Source organism: Pseudopipra pipra, chromosome 8 (assembly GCF_036250125.1).
Source record: "Pseudopipra pipra isolate bDixPip1 chromosome 8, bDixPip1.hap1, whole genome shotgun sequence".
Classification (NCBI taxonomy): domain Eukaryota; kingdom Metazoa; phylum Chordata; class Aves; order Passeriformes; family Pipridae; genus Pseudopipra; species Pseudopipra pipra.
In genome coordinates this window covers 23353413-23369510 of record NC_087556.1, presented here as the reverse complement: position 1 = coordinate 23369510, position 16098 = coordinate 23353413, and the positions used below count along the sequence as shown (strand labels likewise).

The following is a 16098-nucleotide window of genomic DNA, read 5'->3' as shown; positions in this document are numbered from 1 at the left end:
TTCTCACCTCTCTAAAACATGTCAAGGGCACTAATTAACAGGCTACCCAAGGCACAAAAAGGCTACAAAGAAAGATGTCCCTAGTGTCCTGTTAAGGCCCAATCCCAAGATGACTACCAAGATTTTAGAAGTCTACTGAACTCTCCCAGTCACGAGTCTCCAAAACTGATACCAGAAAGAATTCAAATATCACAAGTACTCCAGAACTAAGAAAAGCAGAAAAGAAATAAAGTGACCTACTTTATATTCTGTTATCACATGTTGAAAGAGACAGAATTGTAAAATGCCAGAAGAGGCACATGTAAAGGAATCCTCTCGAATGTGTGCGCTGTCAGCAGCATGATGGCACACAGCCACCCCCAGAAAAAAACAAGGGCAGGGAAAAAACTCAAGTCAAATACTGTGCCAGATCAACAATTCAGTATCCAGAGAGAAGGGAACACACAGCAGGAGCCATACAGAACAAGAGAGGCCTGTGATCTGAGATGCCACTTGACCCTACCCTAGCAGGCATTAAAGCCTCTGCCAGGGAGGGGCACCCCAGCATCAGAACCATCTGATCGCCTCTTCCAAGAGCACGTGACAGAGGAGAGCTGTCTTAAATATTCTGTAGATATTTCTTGAGCATCTGTTCTTGACTTAGTAACAAGCAGCAGGGCAGAAGATGCTGCAGTGGTCTGAGAGCACCCAGGTACAACTATGTAAGATGACCAGAAATAGGTTTAACAGTCCAGAGTCTGGATTCACCTTTTAAACCACATCCCTATTGAGCACTGGAAAGTAAGGGGGTTTGGGAGAGCGCCAGTAGGGGATTTTTTCACCCCCTTTTTAGAGACGAATTCTATCAAAATAAAAACCTCCTACTCTCCAGATCTGACTTCTGAGATTTTTGCATCATTCTTTTCTAAAACAAAGATCAGGATCAAACCAATTGTCCATTTTTCTTCAAGCATCCTAACCTAACCTTTTCCAAGCTCATCTCAGAAAAAGCTCTCCCTGATGTACATAAGCTGAGGTTACATTGAGTTATGATCTCATGTATGAAAAGCATGGCAGCTTCAGTCCATGTCTAACAACAGAACAGTTACCTCCATCTTCAAATTATGCTTCACTCAACTGAAGGGTTGCTGGGTGAGGATGAGGGACCAGGCTATGCCTTAAGCTAATAATGCAGCTGACAAGATCACAAGTTAACAACTGACTTCCTGATGAGTGACTGGGACAGGAGCGGTCAGTGACCAACTTCTTTATGCTAAAACGTTTGGTACGACATTAATTGCCCAGCCCGAGTACCACTTTGTCCTAGTTCAGAAGCATCAACATACTAAAAAGCAACAGAAGCACTTTAGAACTCAAGCAGTCCTGGAATATTATCCCTCTGGGCACTAGTGAGGGTGGAAAGCTCAGCAAAAACTGGATGATGTGGGAAACTGTCATCAGCCAGAGAAATTAAGTTCAGATCATGTTAATATTCTCCCCTGCAAAAAGTGTGTCATGCTCAGGTGTCTGCAAAGAGGCTGAGATGAGGCATTACAGCAGCTTTCCTTTTATTCTTCTGAGGAGTTTAGCCCAGCAACAGATCTAACTTTCCTTTCTATGCCTATAAAGCGACTTGTAGGTGGTACTGTAATTAAATAGGTCCATCACTTAAAATAGAAAATCAAATCTTTATAGCTGAGGTGAGAATTAAGACTCTGTAGTGAAACGCATCCATCAAGTCACTGGCTTTCAGGAGCATTAACGACAGGGTAGAAAATTCCCAGCAAACAGACTGGATGCAAAAAAACAAAGGAGATAATCAGAAAGTCTAGGTTCCAGCATGCCTATCCTCACAAATCCACATTTCTGTTTTCATCAGCTGGAAGATTGTTCCTGTTCTAGTGTTTCAAGATGTTCAACAAAGAGAGCACTTATTGCCAACAAAACACAGCCTTAAAAAGTCTATACTGTAGCTCACAGCTACCTTTTTGAAGAAATGAAAGGGACGAAAATAACTGCAGATACAGTCACGTGAAGCTCCATCTAGATCCTTGTTCTGTATTACATCCTGTTGTACAAAATCACTTATAAACCTTGGGGTGACAGGAACAGCTAATGTTTCCTGCAAGATGGATGGACAGATGCCCGACTCCAGCAAATCACCAATATGACACAGCTGAGCAAAGGCTAGTATCTAGGTTTGGAGAGGGGTATACGTATTTCTAGTGCAGAAGAGTACTGGAAAGGAAGATGCAGTCATTAGCCAGCTAAGCAAACTCTTCTTTTATACATTTGGAAAGAGAACTGCTGACAGAATGAGAGACGTCTCAGGGCAGGCTCTGTTTGACCTCCGGATTCACATATGGATTGATTCATCCTGGGTTTGGAACATTAATTATCACTGAACTAGAAGGCTGCAAAGGACAATGCAATACTTAAATGAAAAGATTGGTGTCTTACTTGCAGGAAGAGCAATGGTTTGATTCACAATGTGCTGAAGAAATATAACCAGGGGGGAGTTGATAGCAATGCCCAGAGAAACAAATTTTCACAGTATCACCATAATACTGTTATTTCCAGTTTTCCATTGTGTTAAACACACTCATGGAGCTCCAGGGCAGCTCAGTTTGCTCTGCAAAAGATATCAGAGACCTCCCTAAAGCCAAAGCACCCCAAGAAGAGTTAGCTAGTCAGATGCCTGATGTTAGCATCTTGTTGCCAGAATGATGCCTTGTCTCTCCCCATCATTACACTTCACTGCAAGCAGCTGTCACTGTCTCAGAGTGACATCAGAATGTCATCAGTCCATTAAGGGACAGGAGCTTTGTCATGTCATTGCAAGTGGGAGAAGCACTCCTAAGAACTTCTCCACCTCTATACAGCTTTTACATAGGACCCCAAACCAGTATTTTCTGGGAAGTCAGGAAGCCTTACAGTAAGATTTTAATTGCATTCTGTGTGTGTTTTTACATCCAACTCAAAACCAAATGCAATCTGCTGAATTACAGCTGCTGAGGGAAATACACTTGGGAATCCACGATGGGGTTTGTACACAAATAAGCCTTCGGCGCAATATTTCATTAGCAGGGTTCTGCACACAGTGACACTTATTGGCAAAGTTTCCAACTAGGAGGCTAAAGCATATGGCAGGGGTCACTGGAAACAATGTTATTAGGTGACAGTCTGCAAGAAATCACCCCGTACTCCAAATGTTCAGGATATACCAGCAGATTTTCCATATACATCCTCTTACTGCCAGAGGTTATCCTAACGAACATCTGTTTTCATGGAAAACAAAAGCTTCTAAGTTTAACACTGTTACGACTGTGACACACTATTTAACGCTGATGCAAGTGATGGTTTCTGGGTCCCATCAGCTTTTTCCAGAAACCCTAGGTACTGTCAGACAATGCTCCAGGACAATTTACCTTTTTCTTGTCTGGGAGGCCAGAAAACACTTTCCCTGTCAGAAATTCCTGCTGTGAAGCACTTATTAGTGGAAAACATAAATCCATGAATTGGAAAAAGTGAAATAGGAACTCCTCCAAACAGGTATTCAGGTGAAAGCAAACACAGGGCTATGAACTAATATCTTTCTGCAGGCCTACACTTCTGCCAGATATGAGGCAGATGCTGCTGCTCAAACAGCGTGTGCTGCTAGCAATACTTAGCTCCCCAGGAGCTTATTTGTGCCTTAACTGAGCCATGGGGGAATCCAGGCACCCTCTGACTGAGGCAGTGGAATTGATTTACAGCCTCTGGCACTTGGCTGATGCAGAACCACCTTCCCCAGTTCCATCTCTCTGGGCATCAATCCCCCAAGCTTGCTGTCCTTGAGTGACAGCTCTCTGAGCAATCCCACTGCCTGCCTCAGATCTCCCATGAAGACAGAAAGAAGATCAAGAAGATACAACATCAGGGATGCTGCCTTCTCCACTGTTAAAAGGTTTGCCTTTGAGGTCCCTACTGTGGACAATAAATTTGAACTTAATGTCTTAACACACAAATGCCAAATGTCAGAGAGCCAGAAAAACTAATCTTCCAGCTGAGCGGAGCTCTGCTCAGGTGCGGCACCTTTTGGCTCAGCAGCATTTACTCCCCTGCTCTGGGAGGGATGGAGACCACAAAGCTCCATTTGTTTCCCACTTAGAAATCAGAGCGATGACCCAATTCGTCACTTTTGGGAAACAGCTGCAGCTCCAGTTAGAGGATCCAGAGAAGGAAGGCAGAAAAATATCATCTGTTACAGCAGGATACTACTAGAGAGAAGGAAGAGTAGCAGTCTCTGAAGGCAGAAGTTTTAGCCTAAAGAAGCCCCAGAGTGAGCAGGGCTGACAGTCACTGCAAAGCCTGTCCCCTTTTTGTTATAGGAGAATGTAACTCCAGGAGTGGTTTCTCACAGCCACATCACTGTCTGTAGCTGACACAGCAGGCTGCAGCCTGTCTGCCTTTAGGACTCCCGAGCAGAGAGATGCCTGAGTGTAAGGAAGCTTAGGGTGGAGTTCAAGCCTAGAGCAACGAAGTGTAGTGCTATAAATCCAGCTTTACAGAGAATGACCAAAGAAGTTTGCACGGTATCTATATGCATTATGGCAACAGCCAGCGTCTGTTCCTGTTTCACAAGGGATTAAAAAACCTTCTCAATCTGAAGTTTTACAAAATGCAAATTGATTTGTGTGTTCACACAAGCCAGCCGTTGACAGCTCCTGCTTTAATTGCAGATGTGCAAAGTTGCAATTTAATCTTTATAAATGCAGACTGTTTTGATCATCCTGTTGCAATCCTCTGTGGAGCTTTCCCTGCCCTATACAAGTGCTTAGCAGTGATGGGAATCTGTAACACTGCTTTGCACTTCCACAGGAGCCTTCTCCAGCAGATCACACAGCACTTCAAATGCTGCCTGGCTCCCCAAGGGCTCCTCACTGGCTGCCCTCTCACTCAGGAGGACACAGGGCTCAAGGTTTGCTCAAGGCAGCACAGTGACAGCCAGTTCAGATCCCAGCCTTTAGCCCCTTCCTCTAGCTACCCACAGCCTCTTTTCTAGGATTAGTCAAGTACCACATAAAAAGCAAACCTGCGAGGCATCTCAGAAGTGTTTTCTGAAACACACTCACTGGGAAGGAGGACAAACACTAGGAACCAGAGAAACATCAGCTCGTTTCCACAGTATGGACTGGGAACTTATTACAAAGTTAAACCTATGGCTCTTGCTCAGCACACTCCCAGCTGTGAATCAGGCTAGGGTCATAACTCACACCCCGAGTGTTGCTTCTGCAGCCCCAGCATAGAAACTTATCTTGCTCCAGGAGACTTTACCCAGTTGCAGCCAGCAGGCAGTAGCAGCTCTAGAAGGCAGCTCTTCCAAAACAAGTCCCCAGCATTCAGTGGTCACCTGCACTACAGCAGTCTTCAGGCCTTCATCAGTCCCTGTGATACTGGCAACAGCCAGGCAAGGATGTGAAAACAGCCGTAGGAACCAAAGTTGAAGTTTAATGGACTTATTTTGTAACCAGTTTGTACTTCGAGGCAGTCCCTAATCTGCCCGAGAGGACAGCTCACAGAAGGGGTGGAAGCAAGACATGCCTCAGCATTTGCATTGCACAAAGGGTGGAAAGACTCCTCTGCTCTGGGAGCAACTGAGGTGTTTCAGGGTAACTTTGCCTCCAAGTGGCACAGAGCAGCTAAATGCAACCCGGGGTAATGGGCAGGATGCTGGGGAACCTTTGTGTCAAGCCTGAAGGAAGGGAACTGAAGGGTTTCTCCCATTTCTTATTGGAGTTTCTGGGATTGAAACAGGAATAGGGTTGTATCTCTCCAGCAGTAGCTGTTTTTAAAATCAAAGTCCTTCTTTTGTCCCTCTAAGGGCCTGCCACAGTCGTTCCCCCTCCTCCAGTGACGCACAGTTTATTGTATTCTGCATGTTAATAAAAGGCACTACACAGCACAAAGTCACTGCTCCAAAGCTCACCTCCAGCTTCTAATCTCCTTGCTGCAAAGCTGATCAGACCTTGAAGCCTGCTCAGACCCATTCAGTCTGGCACACTGCATAACGCAGTCTGAGGCATTTAGTAAATTGCAGGGATATTTCTCTGATAAAACAAAAAGAAAAAAAAAAAAAGAGGAAGATATCTAAACCAGAGAAAACCCCCATAAGCTAAGCAAACCAGCAATTTGCCAACTCCAGAAGACTTTTTATATAGATCCTTTCCAGTTTCACCTGGTGCAGCTCAGCTCTTTCTATTTAAGCAATAAAATCTGTTTCAAGCCATTAGTCATGAGTAGGTGTCTGTAATGAGACCATGAAAGCCAACATCCCTGCCTCATTTGCAAAGATGTGCTGAGTTTAAATTAAGGCCTTGCCTTGGTGATCCCTTTGCTTGAGTTTCACATTCCCACTACTGTGTGCAACAGGGCACTAGCAGGCTTGAGACTTTCTACCCCAAAGCTCACTGCATTTCAGAAGTGAGGTAGCCAAAACCATTTTAAAGTATTTCTGGAGCCCTCACAACACATTATACTAATGTAAGAGATTAGGGGGATTTACTGTAGTAGTACCTAGCACTGATGGTACTCAGCATTTTAGAAATATCAAACGTGCACATGCCAAGAGGCTTTTAACTCTTAACACCACTGCCAGCAGTGCTAATCATTTGGTGGCTCATCATTTGGTATCTGCTAGGGGTTTTGCTGCTAGTTATGGAAACTAGAACAAGTTGAATAAACTGTGACATCAATGGCTCAGAATTAAAACACTTGAGGACATCGAAACCAACTACATCCTTTTGTGTCTTTCTGTGCAAGTCACTTGTGGACAGTCCCTGAGCTGCACTTCAGGTTAGTCCCTTGAAGCCCCACCAGGTAACAGAAGGCCATGAGGACTGGGGCAGCATGGAGACCATTCAACAGTTGAGGTATGACCAATGAAAGGGAAATGGCTTTGTGAAATTGCCTGGCCAAACTGGATTGCAGCTACTGGCAATGCTGGGTTAATGATTGGACTTGATGATTTTAAAGGTCTTTTCTGACCTAAAACAATTCTATGATTCTACCTGAGTTATAAAGGTGTCACAGTGTGAAACAACCTAAGTATTACATTCATTTGTCACAAGTTCAAAAGTGATTCAGTTGTCCTGTTTTTTCCATCACAATCTGTTCTGGCTCCCAGCATTTTCCATCTGCAGTTATCAGACAGAAAACAGGTGTTCACAGCTGTCTCTCACAGTGAACTTCACCTCTGTTTTGGAGGTGGCATAATGTCCCCACTGTAGCTGGGAAGAAAGAGGGGCTTCTATTAGAAAAAGCACATAAATGTTATTGACTAGCAAGCATCATCAGTCCCACATGTCTGCCATTTCAATTTTAAGACCCTTAGAGAGGAAATCATTGAGAGAAAAAGTGCCAACAAGAAAATGAGACCTTAGTGAGCAATTTTCTAACTGGTAAAACACTTGCTTGGCATGCAAGGCACCACAAGACATTCCTACTCAGAGCAGATTTCACCAAAACTATTGGGTTCCTCTTACTTTACCCTCTCTTGAAAATTGTACTACATTGCCATCAGGCAGAGAGCTGCCTTCTTACAAACAGCTGCTCTTTCACATCCAGAAAAGGCAGATGTGAGACCCCATCCAGATCATTCATGCTGTGTTTTTATCCTTTCTGTTTGTCTGCACTTGCCCTCTCATGTTGCTGTTTCCTCCCTGCTTTGACCCTGTTCTCTGCAACTGTTTCTGCTAGAAAACACGTTGGGAGCTTCTCAGATCAGATATGGCACAGAGAAAGTCTACTGCCTCCAATGCATTAAGTAGAAGGCAGTCCAGTCATCTAGAAAGTACAGATAAGCCCATGAATTCATTTCATAAAAGGCTATTTTGCCATTTGACACAAGAAGAGACCAAAATCTCTTTGAAGACATGGTAATAATCACTTTCATGGAAGAGCCAAAACTACACTGGCAAATGTAATGGCCAAGCCTACCTTTTCAACTATGCAGCATCCTTTGATCCCTTAAAAGATGAGCAGGCAGGAGCTAAATGTGTTGAGAGGGAGAATACCACAAAACCGCAAATTAACACTAAAGTCAGGTTTAACAAAGAGCAAGTGAGGGAAAGTGCCAATAACTGGCTAAGATAATTCCCTGTTTCATGGTGAGGAACTACAGCAAGGTCTGTAAAACTGCTAATGACTAGGAAGGATTCTGAGTTTGCCTTGACAAGTAGATGCTTTGCAGAACTGCACTGACAAGGATGCCATGGTGTTGATAGACTGAAGTGGCTCATCATCAAATCCCTGGCATTTGCTTGCCTCTGGGAATCTCCTACTCTTCGTTCAAGAGAATATGAAACAAAAAACATCCCTTCCCAGTATTTCTGATCTGAATATTGGATAAACCCCACAACAGCCAGCAAAGCAGTACCATGAAGTCTTACAAATATACCTGTCTAGAACAGAGATCTGTATATTCAAACTATGGTTCCTGGAGATCTTTAGTGCTGAGGAGGTACTGTGGTATTAACAGTCTATGCTTAAAACAATCCCATGTCCATCATTTTCAAGGACCTACAAATCCCCTCAGCACGTAATATTGTTAAAATTAATGCCTGTAAATAAAAAAAAGGAGAAAGGACTGAAATGACAGACTTAGAATGGTAATAAATGGACATTAGTGATTAACAAGGTAATAAAGGCTTCAGTAGGATTAGGAAAAGAAAAAGACAGAGCAAAATCTCTTTCAGCTAATTACTCAGCTTTTTTTAAGGATATTAAAAATACAAAAATAAATAAATAAAAAGATAATCTAACTCACATGAACAGGGTGTCAGAACTTGGGTTCAAGTGAATCGGACACAAATCAGAGCAGTTGGAAATTCCCCTCCAGAGAGAGCTATGTCAAAGCCACACCTTCCCAATTAACAGGATATTCTCAGACACCTCAGAGGAGTATAAGCAGCCATATGAGAATCTGGCCAAAGACTAGTATCTAAGAAGGAAATCCTCATTAAAAAAAAAGTTTGATCTTGAAAACTGTAACAATGAATGTTTCCAATAAAGAAATACCAGTCTCCTGAAACTACTGGAATAACTCAAAGGAAAGAATAACCAGTTACAAATGTAGTATCTATGTGTGGACACACAAGCTAAATGTCAGCATTAAATATTTCAATGTGGTACACTTCAAAAAACAGGGCTATAAAGGATGGTGGATTCTGTGCAGAAAATATTTATGGACAGCAGAGAGATGGTGAATTAAGTGAATACGCGAGTAAAAGCAAAAGATACAGCGGGAAGAAAAAACAAAAAAGTAAAGAGATTGCAGCAGCCAAAAGACAAGCTTGATCCCCACAAATCCCCCTCCACATGCACTGAACAGCCAACACAACGAAAACAACAAACTCTGTTACTCCACAAAATCCAGACCCTGGGCTTGATCTGGGCCATCTACCGTTAACATAGCAGGTGGGATGGCTACTGACAGAGGGGAAACCACAGTCCAGCACACAGATCTGAGCTCACTGGCATAATTAAAAGTGGAGGCAAGAAGTCTCCATCCCTCTCTTCCTTGTGCAGTGAATTGCAGAGCACTGATTAAACACTCTCACTGAGACCACACAGTCCCTCACCACAGTGACATCTCCCTTATTTCTCTGCAGTTCACCAGGGCCTATTATTGCTTTACTTTGTTTGATGTTCTCCCTATGTTGAGAGAAAGCATGGAGGGAGAAAAGAAAAAAGAAAAATCTGTCTGTCTTTCAACTTCCTAATCATCTTCCTCAAAATGCTCTACACATCAGCACTGATTTCATTATCTGCCTGCTGCTAGAGATTTTATTTAAAGAATAACACACAAGGAAGAAAGGATTTAACCTGACCTCCCTGAACTGCTGGGGGATGAATACTACACAGAGCTGACAGTGAAAAGCTCATTTCCTTTCTCAGAATAACTCAAAGACTATGCAAAATTCCCCTCTATCCAAGCCTCCAGTTTTAAACTGGGCTATCAAAGGCTTTTCTTTTTTAAGGGGCCTGGGTTGATGCAATCAGTGTATCATCAATGAATGAGGATTGATAACATGAACCATCACAAAGCATAGCTGTGGATACAGTGACTCTCAGAGGCAGAACAATAAGGAAAATCGAGTAAATTAAAACCAGTGTTCTTCTATACAGCTATACAAGGAAGAGAATACAAAGCAGTAAGGTCCACCTTTTTTCCCCCACTGCACCAGGACAGTATTCAGCCCAAGTTTTTGGGGTGTTGCATACTACAGATCAAGTAGGTTAATAAATGAAAAGGTTAGTGGGAGTAATCAAGAAATAGTAAAAATATCACAGACAGAAAGAGAAATTAATTGCAGAGCAGGTTACAGTCAAGATCTTTTAACAAGCACAAGTATGGGATCCAATAGAAGGAGCAATCCAAGGTGACTCCAATGAAGCCTGTCCTAGACTGCATACACAATTTCTTCTCCAGAAAGTCCAGAGGTGTTGACGCAGCTGCGTCTGGAATGATTCCCCCAGCTCACGTGGCAGCTCTGCATTTTGTCCACCACCTGCTCCTGCAGAGTCATTTACCTCTCCAAGAATGATTAATGCATAATCCCAATATTTTATTTTAGGAAATAGGCCAGCTCTTCCCTTCCTGAGACCATACACAGTACCTATTTTCAAAAAGCCACATTTATACATTAATGCAATACAAGCAGGACACTAAGAGACCAAACCAGGCCAAATTAAGGAAGGGAAACCTAACCCTACCACCCTTTTCAGGAAAAGCCTTCTCTTTTCAAAATCTAAACCAACTGAACACAATTACCCTAGAAAATTTCCACCGACTGTTGCCAGAACTCCCTGATATCACCAAAAAAAAAAAAAAAAAAAAAAAAAAAAAAAAAAAATCAAGCTATGCCCAACAGTTCCCCAATGACTAAATTTCTAAATTTGCTGCTAAAAATTTCCTGTCCCACTCTAAATGCCAGCATCCTCAGTCTCCAACCACACTTGCTGTAAATGCTGCATATTTTCCTTGTTCATACCCATCCTTCTGCATTTGCAGGACCAAAATCTCTGCATCTGATGGTAAAACTGGCTAAAGCAAGCCTTGCTTTTCTTTCGCCCACATCTGAACAAGGAACATGAGAGTTCCACTTCCACCCCTCATACTGCTGCCACATCATCAATCCCAGCGAGCACAAGGTAGTCCTAAAAACCCATATTCCTTCCAGAGGTCAACATGACCAAAGGTCATCACACGCCTGGCTTACCTGATCCTCGGTGAGCTGTGATATGTGATTCACTGCAGCATAAGACTCGATCTTCGGGTTGAAGTGATTGATGATGGCTCTGAAACAAAGGAGGGAAATTTTCAGAGGCCTCAGGAACAGCTTAGGGATGCAGCAGAAATTCCCTGCCAGTCTGAGTAGGTGCACGTGGAACCACGGTCCTGCGAGAAGTGGTTCCTCCCTCACTACACAGTGTTGCTTGCTCTGCTAAAGGCACACTCCCTGCCAAGGCCAGTGCAGATTCAGACACAGGCTGGCTGGAAATCACAAGCACAGGCACTGCCCTACACATGGATGCATCTGTACCGGCAGATGCTGGGCTGTCCTTGCTGCTCTGAAAGAGGGAATTGCTGCCTTGCTGGGAACAGGATGCAAATTGTGCTGTCTCTTCACTGGAACATGGGAAACATGGCTATCACTGCCCCATCCTGCTCAGGAACTGCAGCTCCTCATCCCTTCCAAAATCAGTATTGCTTGACATTTTGCTCTGTGGAACTTTGTTGCCTGATATGATGAAGCCGATGGTTTATTGCTTTGGATTTCCACTACGTTTAAAATGCTGTAGCTGGCTCTTACTTGGAGTCATCCATCACTAAAGCCACTACACTTTGACTTCTTACTGTAATGACTTTAGTGCTCAGCCCCAGTTTAGATTGTTAGAGATAACTTATGTCAGTATCCCAAACATGGCAGCAAATGCTGGTCACTTCTGCTTCTCTGCCTCATTTCTCTCAGTACCTGCACCAACACACTCCCCTTCCCTTCTAGGCAGATCTAGAGGCAGACGTAAGAAATCTAAAACTGAAAGTAAAATAACAATTGGGGAAAAAAATCCAGCTGCAGTTTGGTGGTTATATCCTCAGCCTCCCCTCTGCTCGTCAGGTGCAGCTGAGCAGACAAATGGCAAGACAGAAAAGACTCCCTGGGATAGAGTTTGCAACTGCTCTAGTTGGGATATTACTCATGAGACCCACTGCTGAGGTAAATGCTCATCATGGGAACAGGCCATGTCAGTGCTCGGCACAGATGTGTGCTGACTGTGCCTGGAGAACACTTGCTCAGACAGATTACACTGCGGCAGCAGTCAGGGCTTCCACTCATATTCATCAGCATGAAAATTCACTCCAGCTCTCTCTTTTATACTCTAATGGATTCCCTCCTCCCCATACCTCCCCCTGCAGAAGGGCTTTCAGCTGCTGTCTCCAGACCTCATCACAGCTAAGAGCTTGTGCACCAGTCTAGGAATAAGTGGTATTCAGAGGTGTCAATCAGAGCCCATGGATAGAAAACCTGCCTGGAAGCATCCTTACTTCTTTAAGTATACAGATAAAGAAAAACAGTGTGGAAGGGGCAGGGAGTGGGAGCAAAAAAAAAAAGAAAAAAAAACCAACTAAACTCCCATCCCCCAAAACAGAATTTGCAGATCGTAGACATATTATAGCATGGTTTAAGTTGTAAAGGGACCTTTAAAGGCCACCTAGTCCAACCCCCCTGCAACAAGCAGAGACATCTTCAATAAGATCAGACTGATCAGGGCCCTGTCCAACCCGACCTTCAATGTCTCCAGAGATGGTGCATCCACTACCTCTCTAGGCAATCTATTGCAATGCCTCACCACCCTCATTGTTTAAAATTTCTTCCTCATATATATAATCTAAATCAACCCTGTTAGTTAAAAACCATCATCCCTTGTCCTGTCACAACAAACTCTGCTAAAAAGTTTTCCCTCAGCTTTCTTATAAGTCCCCTTTAAGTATTGAAAGGCTACACTAAGGTCTCCCCAGAGCCTACTGTTCAGCTAAATGACTCCAACTCTCCCAATCTGTCTTCAGAGGAGAAGTGTTCATCCCTCTGATCACTTTCATGGCTTCCCCTGCACTTGCTCCAGTAAGTCCATGTCTTTCTTGTGCTGAGGACCCCAGGCTGGACACAATATTCCAGGTGGGGCCTCATGAGAGCAGAGAAGAGGGGCAGAATCACCTTCCTCGACCTGTTGGCCACCCTAGATTAACTAAACATTCCCAGCCACACACCTTTCCAACACACCAGGTGCAGTCCTTGCACAGGGTCACTCCAGCAGCTTCTCCTGTAGCATCAGTACACACTTAGCACAGAGAGGCTTCTGCAGTCACACCAACCTTGACAGTTACATCCATAAAACAAATTCAGCAGGGCACCTATCAGGCTTCCCATAACACTCTTCCCTCTGAGAAGGGCAAGCAGGCAGATAGAGACAGGCCCAGACTCTTCCCATTGCAATCCAATCAGAGAAGCAGCTCCTGTGAGTCACGATCACACTCTCCATTACCCAGCCTCTCCAACACTGTGGCTTTCAAGTCGCATGTTTCATGCCTGGCTGGAGTCATACTTATAATCCTGCAGGACATACTACAAGTTATTGAAAGAAAAGGGAGCACAGACTTACAACAACTTAAGTTCTGGCTTGACAGAAGGTTTGGCAGCTCAGAGGGGTTCAGTGCACTCACATGGTTCCAACATTTACCAGGGAACAGATTTAGCATTCATTTGTACCCACTGCTGTGAAGCATTTCAACATGGGCTGCCTGCTCACAAGTCCCTGCTTGGATCTGAGCTAGTGGAGCGGCACCTGCAATCACAGCTGGGATTCACCCAGAGAAAGCAAAACCACCAACCAGCTGCCACTGCAGTAAGAATCAACAGACATTAAGGAAGGGAAAGAATTCAAGTCTCCTTCCTCATTTCACTAAAGGTGAACGGAGAGCTCCTCAGTTACTAGAGGAAGAAGTTTGCTGTTTAATTTGTTTTAACTACAAAGAATTCCTTCCCAACCTGATCTTCTGCAGAGCTGTTTTCCTGAACTCTCAGGCAGCCTGGGGCAGAGGAGCATGAAGAGGTTGGATTCAACCCTGGCTCTGTGTAGCCAGGTTCTTACTGTCCAGCATACCCACCAAGGCCAGGCTTTGCACATGGTACAGCTCTTCCTCACACATCTGCTACGAAAAATTCCACTGCTACTCAGTCCAACCCGCTGTGCGATAGCGGTGCCTTTATGCATCATCTGCTCTGATATGCCTCTGCTATTCTTCCATCTCTCAAAATCTATCTTGTCCCTGAGGCATACTTTTAGGCAACTGGCCTCCTGGGCTACTCAGCTGAGTAACAGCCAGAATTTCCCTTACCAAAGGTGACACTTCACTGGCACTTGATCCTGGAGACAACAGGAGACCAGCACTTTTAAGCACAGTCTCCCCCCTACGGACAACAGGCCAGCATTTTTGCTACCATTTGTTCACACACCCGCACGTAACAGCTGAGCCTTGGCAATGGTTTCTCTTTACACTGTGATTGCCTCATAGGCCAGTATCTTTGGGGAGGGGGAAGAGAACAGTTAAAGTGCTTAGAAAAGATTTGTGATGTACTGTTCTCTACTGAGATCTTCATATCGATCATGGGGGGGCAATAAAACCCTTGTGTTTGGTATTCATGAAGCATGAGCATCTTCAATGCATTTGTAAAGCAAGGAAATGGTGAAGTGTCAACTGAAAGACTAAACGCTGCAGTTCCTCACCTTCCTCAGCCTTCCATAGTGTGCGTTTAGACATTTCCACACTACCAAGTCCCTTGGTGGGGCTGGCTGCCATTTGTCATATAAATTTCAGAGCACTTTTGGGACACAATTCTCCAGGGACTGAGAGATGTCTGGAGACATGTCACTTCAGCAACACTGCCTTCTCTGACAGACCCACAGTTCAGCAGTGAACTGGCAAGAGGAGACTGTCACTGGACAAAGAAAGGATTCTGCTGAATAGGCAGAAGGTTCAGGAACTAAAAAATTGGCTCCTTAAATCTCTCTTTTTGAGGTTAATGCTTCGTCCTCTAAGGCAGATCACAGGCCATCTCCACATTCTTTATTCCTCAGTCTCCCAGTGAGAGATGTTGATCTCCCAGTAAATACACACCAGCCATACCAGTGGTCTCTGAAAAACACACATCTCACATTACTTCTTCACTCAGCTCTTCAGAAAGCAAGCTACCTATTCTTATGAGTATTATCACAGAATATTCTGAGTGGGAAGGGATCTACCAGGATCATCGAGTCAAACTCTTAAGTGAATGGCCCATGCAGGGATTAAACCCACAATCTTGGTGTTACTACCACCAAGCTCTAACCAACTGAGCTAATTTCTACCTAGACACCATGATGCCAGAAGCCATGTAGACACACATATAAATGAACCTGCATATTCCTCAGGATGAACAACCTTTATGTAAGTTTGCATTTATTGCATATTTATTACATTTATTTAATTCTTTGTGAAGAAGGGAATGATTGCAGGAAAAAAGTGTGTCACCCTGATTTAAGAACCTAAAAGTGCCAATGAATCATTTATTTGTACAAGCTCTATTAATCATGTTATCAGACAGTAAAAGTGGGTCCCACTGTAACAGGTATTGTATCAATCCAGAAGGGTGCAAAGCTTCTGTCCCAGGGGCTAAGGATCTCAAATGTAAGAGAACAGGGAAACCACAGAAAAGTGCATCAACAACAGAGAACATAACAGTGCTGCTACTTACTAAGCATCACGAAAGACTTCAGTTAGAGATAAACCATGGATAGAAAAAAACACTGATAAAGAACACTGAAGGAAGAAGTAGAGAGAAAGGAAAAAGGAGACAGAAGGGCAGACAGGATCAAGAAAAACAGAGGTGAAAAACTGCAGAACAGAGAAGATCAGAGAAACAGCAAATCGATCCCAGGGCAGTCTGTCCTCTACAAACTGCAAAGCTGTGACTGGTGGAAAGTTTCTACTTTGGCTGTTCTTGAGGCCGCAACAACTGGCCAATCCTGAAGTGACTG

At 43.8% G+C, this 16098-nt stretch overlaps 1 protein-coding gene across 3 annotated transcripts in view; it reads right to left on the bottom strand.

Moving 5' to 3' along the window:
* The window catches only part of ARMH3 (armadillo like helical domain containing 3), a 127232-nt gene that overhangs the window by 22675 nt on the left and 88459 nt on the right, over positions 1-16098 (bottom strand). For all 3 annotated transcript variants that reach the window (XM_064663107.1, XM_064663109.1, XM_064663108.1), the window contains exon 24: positions 11241-11319. In XM_064663107.1, coding sequence (XP_064519177.1) covers positions 11241-11319 — 79 coding nt within the window. The remainder of the gene's footprint in view (positions 1-11240; positions 11320-16098) is intronic.